A 17,588-nucleotide genomic window follows, 5' to 3' on the forward strand; every position below is an offset into this window, starting at 1 on the left:
TTCCGCTCTTACGAAACTAACTTTAAAAGAAAGAAATGTCGGAGGCCATCAACGCTCGACTATTCAAAAGCCTTGTCATTAAAAAATAAAAGTACAAAGGGGCCAACAATTAAGAGTCGTAAAAGTTTTCCGTTATGATGCTTTAATAAAACAAGAAGGCCATGATGGCCCTAAATCGCTCACCTGAGATACACTGCTTGCTTCAACAGATTTGGAAGATAATTATGCAAGGAAAATGTCTGTGAAATTATCATGAAACAGTATATTTGTGCAATCTTTGTAAAGGGCCAGCAGTTTCTGACAATGATTTTAAAACTGGGACTGCTGTTTCTGACATTTTGTTTTAAAGTTTGCAATATACACATACAGGGAAGACATGACCACACCCCCTGGCAACCATGTTTTTGACAAATCGGAATAATTTGAACAATCTTGGTAGAAGGTCACACAAGGACCATTTGTGTGAAATTATTTTAAAATCGTGTCAGCAGTTTCATACAAGTGATTTTTAAAGTTTTCAATATATAAATATAGGGAAAAGTGACCACTGACCTTGGCGGCCATGTTTTTTTGACGAATCGGAAAAAAATGAACATTCTTGGTAGAGGGTCACACAAGGACCATTTGTGTGAAATTATTTTAAAATCGGATCAGCTGTTTCATAAAAGAAGATTTTTTAAAATTTCCACTATATACATATAGGGAAAAGTGGCCACGCTCTCTGGCGGCCACGTTTTTTTACGAATCAAAGTTATTTTAACAAGGCAGTCTGAAAGACAGCTAAATCCCCCGCCACTGCTATGGATAGTGAAAGGGTAAACCTTTGATTTTAGCTGTGACCTTGACCTTGAACTGACATGGCTGACTCATGAATTCTGCACAACGTCTTGATGAGGTGATCATTTGACCAAAGTTTCATGAAAATCCTTCAAGGGGTTTAGGAGATACAAAGCTGAAACCTTTGACCTTCAGTTGTGACCTTGACCTTGAGTTGACATGGCTGACTCATGAGTTCTTGATGAGGTAATCATTTGACCCAAGTTTGATGAAAATCCTTCAAGGGGTTTAGGAGATACAGAGTGGACACCAAATGGAAGGCTCAAACCTTCGACCCTAAGTTGTGACCTTGACCTTGAGCTGGCATGGTTGACTCATAATTTCTGCACATCGTTCTGATGAGGTAATCATTTGACCCAAGTTTTATAAATTTCCTTCAAGGGGTTTAAGAGATATAGAGCGGACACAAAATGGAAGGCTCAAACCTTTGACCCTGAGTTGTGACCTTGACCTTGAGCTGGCATGGCTGACTCATGGGTTCTGCACATCGTCTTGATGAGGTGATCGTTTGACCCAAGTTTTATAAAATTCCTTCAAGGGGTTTAGGAGATACAGAGCGGACACAAAATGGCAGGCTCAAACCTTTGACCTTGAGTTGTGACCTTGACCTTGAACCGACAAGGCTGACTCATGGGTTCTGCACATCGTCTTGATGAGGTGATCATTTGACCCAAGTTTGATGAAAATCCTTCAAGGGGCTTAGGAGATATGGAGCGGACACGAAAGTGTTACGGACGGAAGGACAGACGGACGGACGGAAGGACGGACGCAGACCATTCCTATAATCCCTCCGCCACGGCGGGGGATTAATAATCTTAGTAGAGAGTCACATAAGGACCATTTGTGTGAAATTATTTCAAAATCGGGCCAGCTGTTTCATACAAGAAGATTTTTTAAGGTTTCGATGGAGGCCTTGAGAAACAAAAATCAAACAACACCAAATCATAGAAAGAAAGAGTTGTTTGACATGAAAATTGAACAGCATGTAAAACATGTATATTACTTTACGAAACAAGTGTCAGTATACTGATATAAACATTGAATTCCGGAAAAGGGCTGCCTAAAGGGGCTCCACTTCCGGACAGTTAAACGCCTTTAAAAACTCACAATTTTCAAAGAACTGCTACACATGTTTGTTTTGATGCATTTGCAATAGCGTGCGAGTGGTGAAATTTCACGTAACAAGGTGGAACATAGTTTTCAGCAATTGTTTATCATTTTTTCTTTACAAATGGCATTCATTTTCAAAGGGAGAGAACTTTTTCTCAAAGATTACTTAAAATAATCGGAAAAAGTTGTTTCCCTTTGAAAATGAATGCCACTTGTACTTAAAATAATCGGGAACAGTTGTCTCCCTTCGAAAATGAATGTCATTTGTAAAGAAATAAAGATAAACAATTGCTGAAAACTGTGTTCCACCTTGTTATGCGAAATTTCACCACTCGCACGCTATTGCAAATGCATCAAAACGAACATGTGTAACTGTTCTTTGAAAATGGTGAGTTTTTAAAGGCGTTTAACTGTCCGGAAGTGGAGCCCCTTTAGGCAGCCCTTTTCCGGAATTCAATGTTTATATCAGTATACTGACACTTGTTTCGTAAAGTAATATACATGTTTTACATGCTGTTCAATTTTCATGTCAAACAACTCTTTCTTTCTATGATTTGGTGTTGTTTGATTTTTGTTTCTCAAGGCCTCTATCGAAACCTTAAGTTTCCAATATATACTTATAGGAAAAAGTGACCACGTCATCTGGTGGCCATGTTTTTGACGAATCAGGATAATTTGAACAATCTTGGTAGAGGGTTTCATAAGGACCATTTGTATGAAATCATTTCAAAATCGAGCCAGCTGTTTCATACAAGAAGATTTTTCAAGTTTCCAATAAAAGGGGTTTAGGAGATATAGAGTGGACACGAAATGGAAGGTTCAAACCTTTGACCTTCAGTTGTGACCTTGACCTTGAGCCGACATGGCTGACTCATAAGTTGTGCACATCGCCTTGTTGAGGTGATCGTTTGACCCAAGTTTGATGAAAATCCTTCAAGGGGTTTAGGAGATATAGAGCGGACACAAAATGGAAGGCTTAAACCTTTGACCCTAAGTTGTGTCCCTGACCTTGAGCCGGCATGACTGACTCATGGGTTCTGCACATCGTCTTGATGAGGTGATCATTTGACCCAAGTTTTATAAATTTCCTTCAAGGTGAGCTAAAAACAGATTACACATGCAATAGCTGTCCGAGGAGACTATTTCAAACTGGGCACGAGCTATCACTGGAGTGGTTAATGACTTCAATGTGGATGATGATATTGTAAAATAGTTTAAGTATGAGTCGAATATATTCAGAAATAACATAAAGTGAAAAGTGGATTAAAATATAAACTAAGTATAAACGGGACATAATTCTTAGATTATTTCTGCATGAGAAATGCACCATGTGTCATATCACGTGGCTAATAATGTGGAACAACTATTTTAAGTTTGAATAAAATCCATTCAGTAATACCTAAGATAGAGCAAAAGTACATCACAACTTCAACCTGAAATTCTAAGTAAAAAGGGGTCATAATTCATAAAATATTGGTGCAAAAGTTATGAATCTTGTGTCATGTGATGAGTGATGATGTTGGACAAGTAAAAATGCATCAAAATAAACCGTGAAAAATTATAAGTATAAAGGGGGCATAATATATGAAATACTGGTGCCAGAGTTATGGCCCTTGTGTCATATGATGTGGGTGATGATGAGGAACAACTATCTTAAGGATGTACGAGTTTTTTTTAGGATATCCGCCATTTTCAAAAATGTTTCTTCGAATATTTCTTTCTAACAAAATTTATGCCAAAATTAATGCTAAATAATTAAAATATGGCTAATAATGTACCATTTAACCAAACAAATTCTACTTGTTGCGAAAAAAGTTTTTTCACTCTTATTTTTGGCTGGCATGTGCCTAAAATTGATGTAAGATGTACAATGGGGTAGGGGTCGGTAATTTCAAATATCTATTAAACTAGATCAGGTTTGGTTCTGATATTTTTCTGACTGATATACATAATGATAAGCTACAACTGGAAGTTTTTAACATAGCACTTTATATTATCTAGGAAGTATAAATTAAAACAAAAAGAACTAAAAATATCAAAATTCACCAGTTTTTAATTTTTTTTTCTAAATATGTCTCTTTGATGCATGGTGACCCCAACATTTTTTATTTCCATTTTGAAGCAATTTTTTGTGTCAAAGGAGCAATTTTTTTTTAAATCTTAACGGCAGTTTTTGTTAGATTTAAATACGTTTTTTCCATTGAAAAAAGTGGGTGGGGTTATTCTGCCAACATGCAAAAATGAAAGAGATTTGTTAGTGACATCTATGCTTATATAGTACTGATATCATCTTGTATTCATAGTAACCTGTAAGACCTGAAATCCCTATAACAGTAAGTGGGATATTATAAGTTTTATTAAGTACCCCCCGATTTTCAGTTTTACTTAATTTCAGAAATGCTTCGAGGGTGATGAAAATGCCCTGTAAAATAAAAACGAGTGCGGTGACCTGTGCTTTTTCTGCCCTTATTTGTCGTAGAAACTAATTTTCTTCAAGCTCACAGAGTATAAAAAATTCTTAACGGTAGAAAAAATTGATCCTGCATCCTTAAGTTTGAATCAAATACATTCACAAAGATAGAGTCAAAGTGCCTCAAAACTTTAACATAAATTGCTTGGTAAAAATGGGGCATGATTCATGAAATATTGATGCAAGAGTTATGGCCCTTGCGCCATATGAGGCGGATGTTGATAAGGAATAACTATTTTAAGTCTGAAGCAAATCCTTTCGAGTAATTACAGAGATAAAGTGAAAGTGCATCAAAACTCTAACCAAGGTGTGGACGCGGAGATTTATTTCCTCTTTTTGCAATTTAGTTTGAACAGTGAAAGTACTTAATACGTTTATTGAATTTAATATGGAAGAAGCTTCTCTTTTTTAACGCTTCATGTCCTATAGGCAAATGTTGATGCACTTTCCGCGTCCAGGATATATCAGGTAATATACATCAGTTAACTGATATTTTAAACAGTTACTAAACACTATCAATCAAGGTACTGTCTTTTTACTTGAAGTATCTATTACTATATGTATTGTTTTGCAATTTAAACTAGACATGTGTCCATAGGACACTGGTGCCCCCTGCCCCTTCCTGTCACTGTGCATGGTTTTATGACTCTAGGTGAAATATGTTAAAGATAACTGCAACATAAACTTTTAAGCACTTCATGTGTATTTCTAACTAAGTCAAGGAACATAACTATGGTCTGACTGAGTGAAATTCCAAACAGTATACCAGGTGAACAACACATACTCTATAACAATCCTCTGTTTAATAACTCTTGGTCAAATACTTTTTGAGATACATGTGACACAAACTTTTATTAATATTTAAGACTAAGCCAAGGGCCATGACTTTGGTCTTGCAGAGTAAAATCAAAAACAAAACTCAGGTGCATAGATTCACATGCTGAATAATATTCCTACAAGGTTTCATGACTTAGATCAAATATTTTTAAGATATATGCAAAACAAACTTTTAAGCACTTGTCACTAAATCAAGGACCATAACTCTGGTCTGGCTGTGTGAAATCCCTAACAGAATGACAGGTGCACAACTTCACATGCTATATAACAATCCTGTAATGGTTTACGACACTACGTCATATACTGTTTGAGATGAAGGCAACACTAATTTACGCCCTTTTATGCATATGTTTTGACTAAGTCAACGGCCATAACCCTGGTGTGGTTGTGCGAAATCCCAGTTTAAAACACCAGGTGCACAACTTCACATGCTGAATGACAATCATGTGAGGTTTGATGACTCTGGATCAAATACTTTTGGAGATACGCATGACACAAATTCGGACAGACGGACGTACAAACATATTTTTGACTATGTCAATGACCATAACCCTGGTGTTGCTGTGTGAAATCCCAAATTAAACAAAAAAGATAACAGCCTTGTGAGGTTTGATGACTCTGTGTCAAATACGTTGACAATAATATCGGACGGATAAGGGCAACCGTAAATGCCACTCACAAAACAATTTTGGGGGCACAAAAATGGACCATTATTTTGGAAATGAGGGAAGTCAAACATTTCTTACATTCTGAGATTCTAAGTCGTTTTGAGCTGTTACTAAACTGTTCAATTTCTCGATTTTTTTATTCTAAATGCTGTTTCTTTTTCTTAAAATACGATCTCCATTTAGATAAATATTTCAAGTCACGTAATGGATCTTGCTTGCACCTTGGAACAAAATATTAGACAAGATTTCAGCACAGGTACCCTACGGCGGGACGAATGGCCGCCGTGTTAACTACCCGCCGTGGTCTGACCTATTTATCTACATACGTTGTCACCAAATAACCCACAACTTTCGATTTAAATGCTTCTTTAAAATATTAAGAATTTGCCAATGATTATAAAATAATAAAATGACACTAGAAAATGCTTTTGTAAAAAAGCGCATGTCTCCCCAAATGCAAAGTGCTATAGGCAAGAAGTCAATAGGGGTCAGGAGCGAAAGTCAAAGAGACACTGATGGTTGGCTGCAATATGGATCATCTACTTGGCATGTCCAGTCATCCCGCTAAATTTCAACACTCTTGGCCTAGTGGTTCTCAAGTCACTGTTCAGGCTCCTGTGACCTTGACCTTTGATCAAGTGACCTCAAAATAAATAGGGGTCATCTACTCTGCATGTCCAATCATCCTATTAACTTTCAACATTGTAGGTCAAGTGGTTCTCAAGTTATTTCCAAAAAATGATTTTACATGAACAGGCCACTGTGACCTTGACCTTTAATTGACTGACTCAAAAATCAATAGGGGTCATCTACTCTGCATGTTCAATCATCCTATGAAGTTCCAACACTCTGGGTCAAGTGGTTCTCAAGTTATTGATCGGAACTGGTTATCAATGTTCAGGCCCCTGTGACCTTAACCTTTAACGGAGTGACCCCAAAAACAATAGGGGTCATTTACTCTGTATGAACAATCATGCTATGAAGTTTCAACATTCTGGGTCCAGAGGTTCTCAAGTTATTGATTGGAAATGGTTTTCCATGTTCAGGCCCCTGTGGCCTTGACCTTTAACAGAGTGACCCCAAAATGGTTAGGGGTCATCTACTCTGCATGACCAATCATCCTATGAAATTTCATCATTCTGGGTCAAGTGGTTCTCAAGTTACTGACCGGAAATGGTTTTCAATGTTCAGGCCCCTGTGGCCTTGACCTTTCACAGAGTGACCACAAAATCGTTAGGGGTCATCTACTCTGCATGACCAATCATCCTATTAAGTTTCAACATTCTGGGTCAAGTGGTTCTCAAGTTACTGACCGGAAATGGTTTTCAATGTTCAGGCCCCTGTGACCTTGACCTTTAAGGGAGTGACCCCAAAATCGATAGGGGTCATCTACTTTGCATGTACAATCATCCTATGAAGTTTCAACATTCTGGGTGAAGTGGTTCTCCAGTTATTGATCGGAAAAGGTTTTCAATGTTCAGGCCCCTTTGACCTTGACCTTTGATGGAGTGACCCCAAAATCAATAGGGGTCATCTACTCTTTATGATCAATCATCCTATGAAGTTTCAACATTCTGGGTCAAGTGGTTCTCTAGTTATTGATCGGAAATGGTTTTCAATGTTCAGGCCCCTGTGACCTTGACCTTGGACAGAGTGACCCCAAAATCAATAGGGCTCATCTACTCTTCATGTCCAATCATCCTATGAAGTTTCAACATTCTGGGTCAAGTGGTTCTCTAGTTATTGATCGGAAATGGTTTTCAATGTTCAGGCCCCTGTGACCTTGACCTTTGACAGAGTGACCCCAAAAACAATAGGGGTCGTCTACTCCAGCAGCCGTACAATCCTATAAAGTTTGAAGGTTCTAGGTCAAATGGTTCTCCAGTTATTACTCGGAAATGAAGTGTGACGTACGGACGGACGGACGGACGGACACGGACAGGGCAAAAACAATATGTCTCCAGGGGGAGACATAATTAATTTCTTATAATCTACATTTGTAAAGAATTTCAGTAAGATAAATATCGGTAAAATCACGGTGGGTAGTCAACACAGCGGTCATTCGTTCAGCCGCAGGGACCCTGTGGAGACGTGTTTTTAGAGAGGTAAAGTATGTATTTTATGGTATGCCCTAAATTGTCCAACATGAATAAAATTTGAAGACATTTCAATAAATATCTTCGTGTTGTCAAATATTAAAGAATCAATAACATACTGTTTGTCATATCTATTATCACGATTTCTTTTTCATCAAATATCACACAATTAAGAACAGGAAATACAGCGGTCATTGTGCCTTTATCCGATCCTCCGGACCCACAGCCCCTACAGCTTTCTTGTGAGCTTCAACTTCATCGGGTCCGAACTCCACAACTGGAGTTGGCTCCAGAGGGAAATTGCCGTGATCCTTGCCACACACTAACATGGCTGAATCTCCGATACCTTGTTGCTGTTTTATATAAGCACCACAATACCGGACAGCAATACCAATTCGTCTTCCGTCACCTGCAGTGTACAAAATACATGAACGTTTGATCTTATAAATAGTGATGCTTAAATACTTTTACAAGTGCATGTATGCCTTTCTTATGCCTTTTACCAGCATCTGAGATATTCAAAAATCATTACAATGTTAAGTAATAAACCACCTTAAAAAGACGCGTGTTACGGATAATTCGAAACTTCTAAACGTACTCGTACACGTACAGAAATATAAACCTTATTACAACAACAAAAACACTCTAGAAGTTTCATTTGTCCTGGCTACAAAATTATTATACCCATAAAATGTAAACGTTCACGAAGATTAATACTAAATAATGCTAATAGTATGCATTCAATATGTTCGTTAATGGAATTACTGGATAGCTTGCCAGTCAACAGTCAAAACTATTGCCCGAGGTCCGGGGCACTAGGAGCAAATGGTTTCGACTCTTATCCGACAAGCCATTTAATAAGTGTTATATAACATGACATCAAGTTAGAGTCCGAGTATGAATCGGCGTAGTAATACGTCCTTGCGGTACAAAGCTGATCAGTTTAGTAAATAAATCAATGATAAATGATATTAATTAAATCATTAATAGTACTTGCAAGATACCTTTATTAGGCCCTGAAGCATGAACGGTCATTATATGATGAACGGAAGCTTGTCCAGGTTTCAGTACTGCATGAACGACAGTGGATTTATCTACGTCTACTGGAATTTCTTGACCATATAACAACATGGAATTATCAGCGAATGTTTTCGTATGCTCCATCTGACCCTGGAAAAGTATGAAAAACTTTTACAGAAATAAAAAAAACATACATGTAACAAATATTTCCCGGCCTAGTAACAGTTAAACGAAATATCAATGGAGAGTTCGAAGAAAAATTCAGGGAACATGTGAATGCCGAGAAACAAACATTTACTAATACCAATTTATATTCAATTTGAAAAATGTAAACAATATCAAAGTAAGGCAAAATAGCTAGGAAAGTAACAGTATCTCGTCTTATACTTAACCAAGCTTGAAAATAAAATGTAAGAAAAAATATCAAAATATATTAAATGGAGCACCTTTAAATGACTTTCTTTTGAAAACTGAACACAGCCGTTTTGTAGATTAGATTCTGTGAGAGCTACCCACACTGTAAGAGCATCTGGTGGATCCATTCCTAAAGAAAGAACAGTAGGAAAAAATCCAGTTCATTATTCAATCAAACAAAAAAAATGGTTCATTATTCAATCACACAAAAAAGCAATTCAATATTCAAACAAAAGCTCGTCGAACACGAAAAGCCCCCCTTGATGCATACAGTAACTGCACAAGGAATAGAAATTATATGCTCACTGTAAACAAAAGTTCTACTGTTCTGGTTCAATCTGACCTTGACCTTTAACCTATTAACCTAACAAGAGATCACAGAGTGATCTTGGTGCCCAACACTGAGCTATTTATGAATGTTTCAAATTTCAAGACTAGCTCAATGTCAAAATCAAGATCAAATTTCATACAGTACAAAACACTGTGCATGTGGTCCAAATTTGAAAGATGTGGCTTGAGAAATGTGAAAGTAGGTCGCTAGATCAATTTCAAGGTCAAAGTTCATTTAGGTAGATGGAACTATGCATGTGCTTCAAATCTGGAGGCTGTAGCTTGAGAAATGTGGAAGTAGGTAATAGGTAAAAATCAACGTTAAATTTCAATTCAGAACACAAATATATGCATGTGGTCAAAATTTGAAGCTGTAGCTTCAGAAATGTTAAAGTAGGTCACTAGGTCAATCTCAAGATCAAAGTTCATTTTGGTACACAAAACTATGCATGGGGTTCAAATTTGAAGCCTGTAGCTTGAGAAATGTGAAAGTAGGTCACTAGGTCAAAATCAAGGTCAAATTTTATTTCAGTACATAAAACAATACATGTGGATCAAATTTGAAGGCTGTAGCTTGAGAAATGTGAAAGTAGGTCACTTGGTCAAAATCAAGGCCAAATTTTATTTCGAAACACAAAACTGTGCGTGCGGTCCAAATTTGAAGCCTGTACCTTCAGAAATGTGAAAGTAGGTCACTAGGTCAATCTCAAGATCAAAGTTCATTTCGGTACACAAAACTATGCTTGTGGTTCAAATTTGAAGGCTGTAGCTTGAGAAATGTGAAAAAAAGTCACTAGGTCAAAATCAAGGTCATGTTTTATTTCGGAACACAAAACTAAGCATGTGGTTCAAATTTGAAGTCTGTAGCTTCAAAAATGTGAAAGTAGGTCACTAGGCCAATAACAAGGTCAAAGTTTGTTTCGGTACACAAACCTATGCATGTGGTCCAAATTTGAAGGCTGTAGCTACAGAAATGTGAAAGTAGGTCACTAGGTCAAGATCAAGGTCAACTCATGTCAAGCTTCATCTTGCCACTCAAAACTATACATGTGGTCCAAATTTGAATGATGTAGGTTATGGACATGAAGATTCTAAGTTTTTCCCTATATAAGTCTTTATGAACCATGTGACTCCTGGGGTAGGGCCATATTTGACCCTAGAGGAATAATTTGAACAAACTTGGTAGAGAACCACTAGATGATGCTACATTACAAATATCAAAGCCCTAGTCTTTGTGGTTTGGTCAAGATTTTCAAAGTTTTTCCCTATATAAGTCTATATAAACCATGTGACCCCCAGGGCGGGGCCATATTTAACCCTAGGGGAATAATTTTAACAATCTTACTAGAGGACCACTAGATGATGTCATATACAAAATATCAAAGCCCTAACCCTGTGGTTTTGGACAAGAGGTTTTTCAAAGTTTTTTCCTATATAATTCTATTTAATGTACCATGTATATACCATGTGACCCCCGGGTTGGGGCCATATTTGACCCCAGGGAAATAATCTGAACAACCTTGCTAGAGGACCACTAGATTTTGCTACATACCAAATATCAAAGCCCTAGGCCCTGTGGTTTTGGACAAAAAGATCAGAAACTGTTTAACTGTTCCTGGCCAATGTGACCTTGACCTTTGACCTAATGATCTCAAAATCAACAGGTGTCATCTGCTGGTCATGACTAACCTCACTATCAATTTTCCTGACACTAGGCCCAAGCGTTCTTGAGTTATTGCCCGGAAACCATCTTCCTGTTTCTGGTCACTGTGTCCTTGACCTTTGACCTGCTGACCTCAAAATCAATAGGGGTCATCAGCTGGTCATGAGCAACCTCCCTATAAACTTTCATGACCCTAGGCCTAAGCGTTCTTGAGTTATCATCCGGAAACCGTTTAACTGTTCAGGGTCACTGTGACCTTGACCTTTAACATACTGACCCCAAAATCAATAGGGGTCATCTGCTGGTCATGACCAACCTCCCTATCAACTTTCATGATCCTAAGCCCAAGTGTTATTGAGTTATCATCCGGAAATCGTTTAACTATTCAGGGTCACTGTGACCTTGACCTTTGACGTACAGACCTCAAAATTAATAGGGGTCATCTGCTGGTGATGACCAACCTCCCTATCAATTTTCATGATCCTGGGCCCAAGCATTCTTGAGTTATCATCCGGAAACGGATTGGTCTACATTCCGACCGACCGACCGACCGACATCTGCAAAACAATATACCCCTCCTTCTTCGAATAATAATAATAATAAAGTGAAAAGAAAGTTAATGAGGGCATTTCAAGATTTAATATCATTGCAGAGCTGAGGATTTCTTTTTTTCGAGTAGTGAGTTTCGAGTTAAAAAAGTGAGTTTCGAGTTAGAAAAGTGAGTTTCGAGTAAAAAAAAGTGAGTTTCGAGTTGGAAAGGTGAGTTTCGAGTTAAACTTTAAAAAGTGAGTTTCAAGTTAGAAAAGTGAGTTTCGAGTTAAAAAAGTGAGTTTCGAGTTAAATCTTAAAAAGTGAGTTTCGAGTTAAAAAGCTACAACAAAAGAAATGACCTACTCCCAAGGAACTTCATGAAAGTTATATTCATAACGTCGATCTTTTCGAAATAGGTTGAGGTAATAACAAATATGTGATTACATAATTTGATTTTGCTGTCATTCTGACATGTGATTAACAGGGGAGTTTTTCTAAATGTACAGTATTTACCTTCATAAAAGAAATCTTTAAACAACCCTTCATAAGGCAAAACATGCATCGCCACTCAAGGTCGTCATATAAACTATAATTGTATTGTTGTGACGCTAAACCCAAAATCAACTACAAGAACTGCAAACATGCGGAAAACATGCACAATCCTAATCTCAGGTGAAAATGAGAATACAAAGGTACTACGCCTATGATCGATAAATTCAAATATGTTTAACAGCATACCAACATACGTAGCATCCTGATGCCAGGCACATTCTTTTCCGGTGCCGGGATCTTTCGGGAACAAATCTGTTGACCAACAAAGAATATCAGGTCCTAAAAAAAAAACAAAACGGATAAAAGTGGTATAGCTAGTGAGTATCTTGTCGGGCTCTTAACCCGTAGATCGCTGGTTTAAAACTCGCTTGCGTCAGTAATACGTTTAGTCAAACATGTATAGTGCAAGAATTCAGCTTTCTCAATATTGAAATTCAACGTATGTGCGTTAACTATTACATATAGACTGTTCCTTTTGCATTTTTGCATAGGAAAGAAACATGAACAAGAATGATGCTAATATTGTATAACACAAGCCCTCTGAAAATGCTAAGTAGAATAAAATATAATTATACTAAAAAAAGGGGGTGAACTAAAACAAATCTGACACGAAAGTCCAATAACATGTACATGTCAGCTACATGTTGATGAATAATACCAATTTAAATTTGAATTGTATGGAACCTGTTTCAGGAGTTGTGTGCGCCAAAGTACAGGTGTACTTGTAATAAGTCCAAACCCAAAAATTAATAATCGGACTCGGAAAGTTCCAACAGCATGCGCATGCCCATGCCTACTTATGTTGATGATGTATACCATCTGAACTAGACGAAAACTGCCGGTGGAACTGAGAGCACAGAAAAAATGTGACGGCAAGACGTTCGGATAAATGCAATGTCGGATGGCTGCTTGTTAACTCTATACGCTCCCAGGTCTTCGATACCAGGGGCATAAAAAGAACGTTTTATTCTGCTGCGGTCCCAATGCACTAAACATCTTACTATATCACTAAACCGGTTGGACTAATAGATGAAATACATGTCTAATAAACTTGCGGTATACATATTATGTTATCATTTAATCAACGAATCTAAACATCACTGACAACTGAATATGCATAGAGGCCTTGGGCATAGACAACTGGATCTCTCTGTATCTCTCGCTCTCTGTTCATGGGGGCGAGAGAGTAGGATTGATTGACTTACCAAATATTTGTTTGACAATTTCCAATATTTTGGGATGAGTGACAAGCTTGTACATCCATGGCAACAGAAGGTGGGATTTGAACCTAGAGAAATCCAAGATAAGATTTCTGAATATAGCGCTGGAAATAATTCCAAAGAAATACTTCTCCAAACAATTACGTTTCAATTAGACAAAAAAGATAGTATGAATGCTTAAAAGGTGCAGAAGATTGGTGAAGATTTGACGAGTCCTGAAGCCATTTACAATAGACCTCCCCAGCAAACATTACCACATTGGGCCGATATCGGCTAGATGTCAGGATTTCGGCAAAATTTTGTCGGTGTTGGCCCAATGTCATACTGTTTTTTAAGTTTATGTTTCCTTTCTTGACCATATATTATCTCTATATAAAGTATTTCTTCAATGTAGAAAGTGTAATCAACATTAACATCTACATGTATTTATCATGTTATGTTTGGCTGATGCTGGTCCAATGTCGGCCTGTCACCGGTATGATGTCGACAAAATTTCCATAAAATAGAGTAAAAAGATCAACGTCACGCCGCTGTCGGGCCGATTATCAGTCTGATGTCGATCTTATTTTATAATTACGCTATCTTTATAGTACCAGTTCAAATGTTAAGATGTGAAAAAATAACTACATGCATATTTAGCATATTATGTGAAACGCTATCAAACTAATGAAAATGTAAGAAAGCAAATTTTAAAGACAATAGATGATATAAATCTTGCAAAATCTACTACTTAAGACAGGGTTATAGTTCTGTCTGTGTTTCTTTAAGGGATTACTTTCCCTTGCATCAATGTTACCGGCCTGGTTACTCCCTTTAATTCATAATTCAGTAATGTATAATTCCTTTTCCAATACAGTACCTAAAATACATTGTTTTGCATGTACTGTGACACTTTTGAAGGAACGCGTGCGTTTATTACAAAAAGTTTAATATGCACTAAGAGCGAATGTATTGTTGGTACTTAAGCATTCTATGCAGGTAATATTACGTTAGATCATTTCTTGACTAACACACATTCACTACATATTAGTCAAGAAGCAACGGCCAGCTCCGCATTGTACCCATGGTACTTACTGTTGAAGCCTACAGAACTTAGGATTCCAACGGACGAGAAATTATTGTGAAATATCCTTTAAAACGGCCGGGTCAAAAAATCGTTCCTGCGGTAATGAAAGTCAGACAAAAAGGAAACTTCATCCATACTATTACATATAGAAGCTCCAAGTTGCGAAAAAAGTAAACGGTTTCGAGACACTTTCTTACAAGTGACCACATTCTTTTCGCCTGGCTCCATGCTTATATCAAAATATGCATGTGTTTCAGGTCAGTCATTTTCAGATTATACGGGCTGGGACTGGTCTTGCTAGGTATGCAATTTGTGTTTTTCTGCCCCAAATTATGTTTTTATCGGCTGGATGAAATGTCACATGGTAAGGTGCTTAAGTATCTGAAATACATTCGCTCTACTCTTCAATGCTATTTTTCAGAATTGATTTTTATGACATTTATCGTATGGTATCAACACAACATTGTAGAAGTTTCCAATTTAATGTCCCCTGCCCCTATAAAAAATTAAATGAAATCAAAATTTCACCGTGTCTTGAGATCCGCACCTGTAGGCGCCAGTCACCTTTCCACCCAAACGTTCTTCGTATGCAAGAAAAGATTTCAAGAAATATGCAACCTCTTCATCTGTCAGTACATCTAGACCAGTTAGATACCCATCTCGGCTGAAATTGTTTGATAACTTACTTTCCATTCCAATGCTACTAAAATGAAATAAAAACAGACACAATAGTTTGGTGAAGTATAATAGAATGCGTTTCGTACCAAAATATGTCGGACCGCAAAAACATGTTTACATGTATGTTCTTAATTTTGAACTAAATGCAAAATAGTAAACGAATTTATCGAGAGAAAGTATTTTACTAGATAGATCAATAAAAGAAAGAAAGTCTAATCCCACCTTTTGAATACGAAGTGACTGAATAAGAAGTGATTCTCTATGAAGCGTAAAATAGATTACTTACTTTGAACTTTTCTAATCTGTAATATGGTTTTAAGAGTTGTTCCCCTTCACTTAATATAAAACGTAATCTCACTTTACTATTCGGTATTTTAAGTTATGCAAATATTATATTTTACATGTATCAGGCTTTAGGCATTTTCTTTTAGATCTTGCACCATATGGTAGCTTTTAGCGAATAGGAAAGCTCGTTTAATACAATATTCTGTGAAAAAACAAAACCCCTAACCCCCCCCCCCCCCCCCAAAAAAAAAACAACAACAACAACAACAAAAAACACAAAAAACAAAACAAAACAACACAAAACAGCAACAACATAAAAACACCACTAACAAACTAACAACGACAATAAAACATGTTTTATGGTCATTTTGCATTTCAAGGTCAAGTGAAAAGGTCATTTCTTAAAATGTAAGCTCATTGAAAGTAAAATAACTTATTAAGAAATTGTTATTCGTAGAAATACTCTAATATAGCCTGCGTAAGGCCATTTCCCTCACCAACGCAAGTTTTAAGACGATTGGAGAGTATTTTCAGAACATCTACAAGAAACTGGTATAGGGGAGGGCTGTCGCTAATGTTGTGAGAACCCAATTACACTATATATATTTATTTTACCATTCATGCTTAATCGCTGCAATAAGATATTATTGAACTAAACCAAGGAAAACTTGTGTATGTATAGAAAGTAATCATATGTTTTGCACTGCCTACGCCTCGAATATTTATGTCATTTTGATTTTTTGAAAACGTATTCGCAATTTGTTTTCCCTATAAAAACACTACTGTAAACAATAAGATATGTATAAACTCCTAAAAGTGAAAAACATGCTTTTGAAATTTGATACAAGCTAAAAGGAATTTAGCTGTATTTTATATGTTGCACATTCATGTGGAACTGTCCTCCTCTTTGGCAATCTTATCAGTACATCTACGGCACATAATCTGATAATCCATCAGGCAGCGCAACTGATAAATCCTATTCCTAAATTTACTTTGATTTATATAGAAAAATGATACATTCACCACAGAAAATGTCATAAAATACATATTTCTATTTATTCTATTATACCATCCTGGATATTGCCTTAAAAACAATGCAATACCTTTACGGGGTATCTTTTCCTTCAAAATAAGTCAATATTTGGTTGCTTCTAAATTCGTTTGAAAAACGTCTGTCAAATTCAATATACTCTCTATACTTATTAGGCAGAATTACACGATAACCCTGTTTCCACTAAGTATTTATGAAGAAAAAGTTAAAGTTAAACTACCATCCCGGATATATTTGGAAAGTTCTCGTCGTGCACATTCTAGATATATACTCGTATTTTATTATAAAATAAGTTTTTCTTTCGTGCTTCTAAATTTCTTTAAAAACAGAGTTCCAACGCTTTCTGTATACTAACAAAAACATGCTAAGTTTTTTCGTTAAGATAAAGCCGTATCGGAATAGAAATACATGTATAATTATATAACAGAGTTTATCATGATATTTGGGTGTGTTTCGTCTGACAAATGTTATTTTAAAAGTTTTAAAAGTTTTCATGACATTTTCCTTTGGATATACTGAGATATGTTCTAAAAAATTCGAAAATAAAAGTGAAAGCAGCTCTGTTGATGCATTATAGTGAAACCAAAATAATAATACAATTATTTTTTACTATGACATATTTTGACAAAATGACTGTTTCATTAAACAAGATGAATTTGAATTCAAGATTTAAAATGTCAAGGCATACAGACACCAAATAGAAAAAATGGCGCGAAAAAATGGTAGATCTTGTCGCATAATGGCGGATACAAATAGTCCT

At 36.6% G+C, this 17,588-nt stretch overlaps 1 protein-coding gene across 1 annotated transcript; it reads right to left on the reverse strand.

Annotated features, from left to right (window-relative positions):
- Window positions 1–8,134: 8,134 nt before the first annotated feature.
- LOC123563439 (L-threonyl-[L-threonyl-carrier protein] 4-chlorinase-like) lies at window positions 8,135–15,875 on the reverse strand. Its single transcript, XM_045356256.2, has 7 exons — window positions 15,779–15,875; window positions 15,362–15,517; window positions 13,734–13,816; window positions 12,715–12,807; window positions 9,485–9,582; window positions 9,023–9,188; window positions 8,135–8,427 (listed from the first exon to the last, which is right to left on the reverse strand). The coding sequence occupies exons 2-7, from the start codon at window positions 15,505–15,507 to the stop codon at window positions 8,210–8,212; spliced, it is 804 nt and encodes a 267-aa protein (XP_045212191.1). The 5' UTR covers window positions 15,508–15,517; window positions 15,779–15,875; the 3' UTR covers window positions 8,135–8,209.
- Between the last annotated feature and the right edge of the window lie 1,713 nt (window positions 15,876–17,588).

Source organism: Mercenaria mercenaria, chromosome 2 (assembly GCF_021730395.1).
Source record: "Mercenaria mercenaria strain notata chromosome 2, MADL_Memer_1, whole genome shotgun sequence".
Taxonomy (NCBI): Eukaryota; Metazoa; Mollusca; class Bivalvia; order Venerida; family Veneridae; genus Mercenaria; species Mercenaria mercenaria.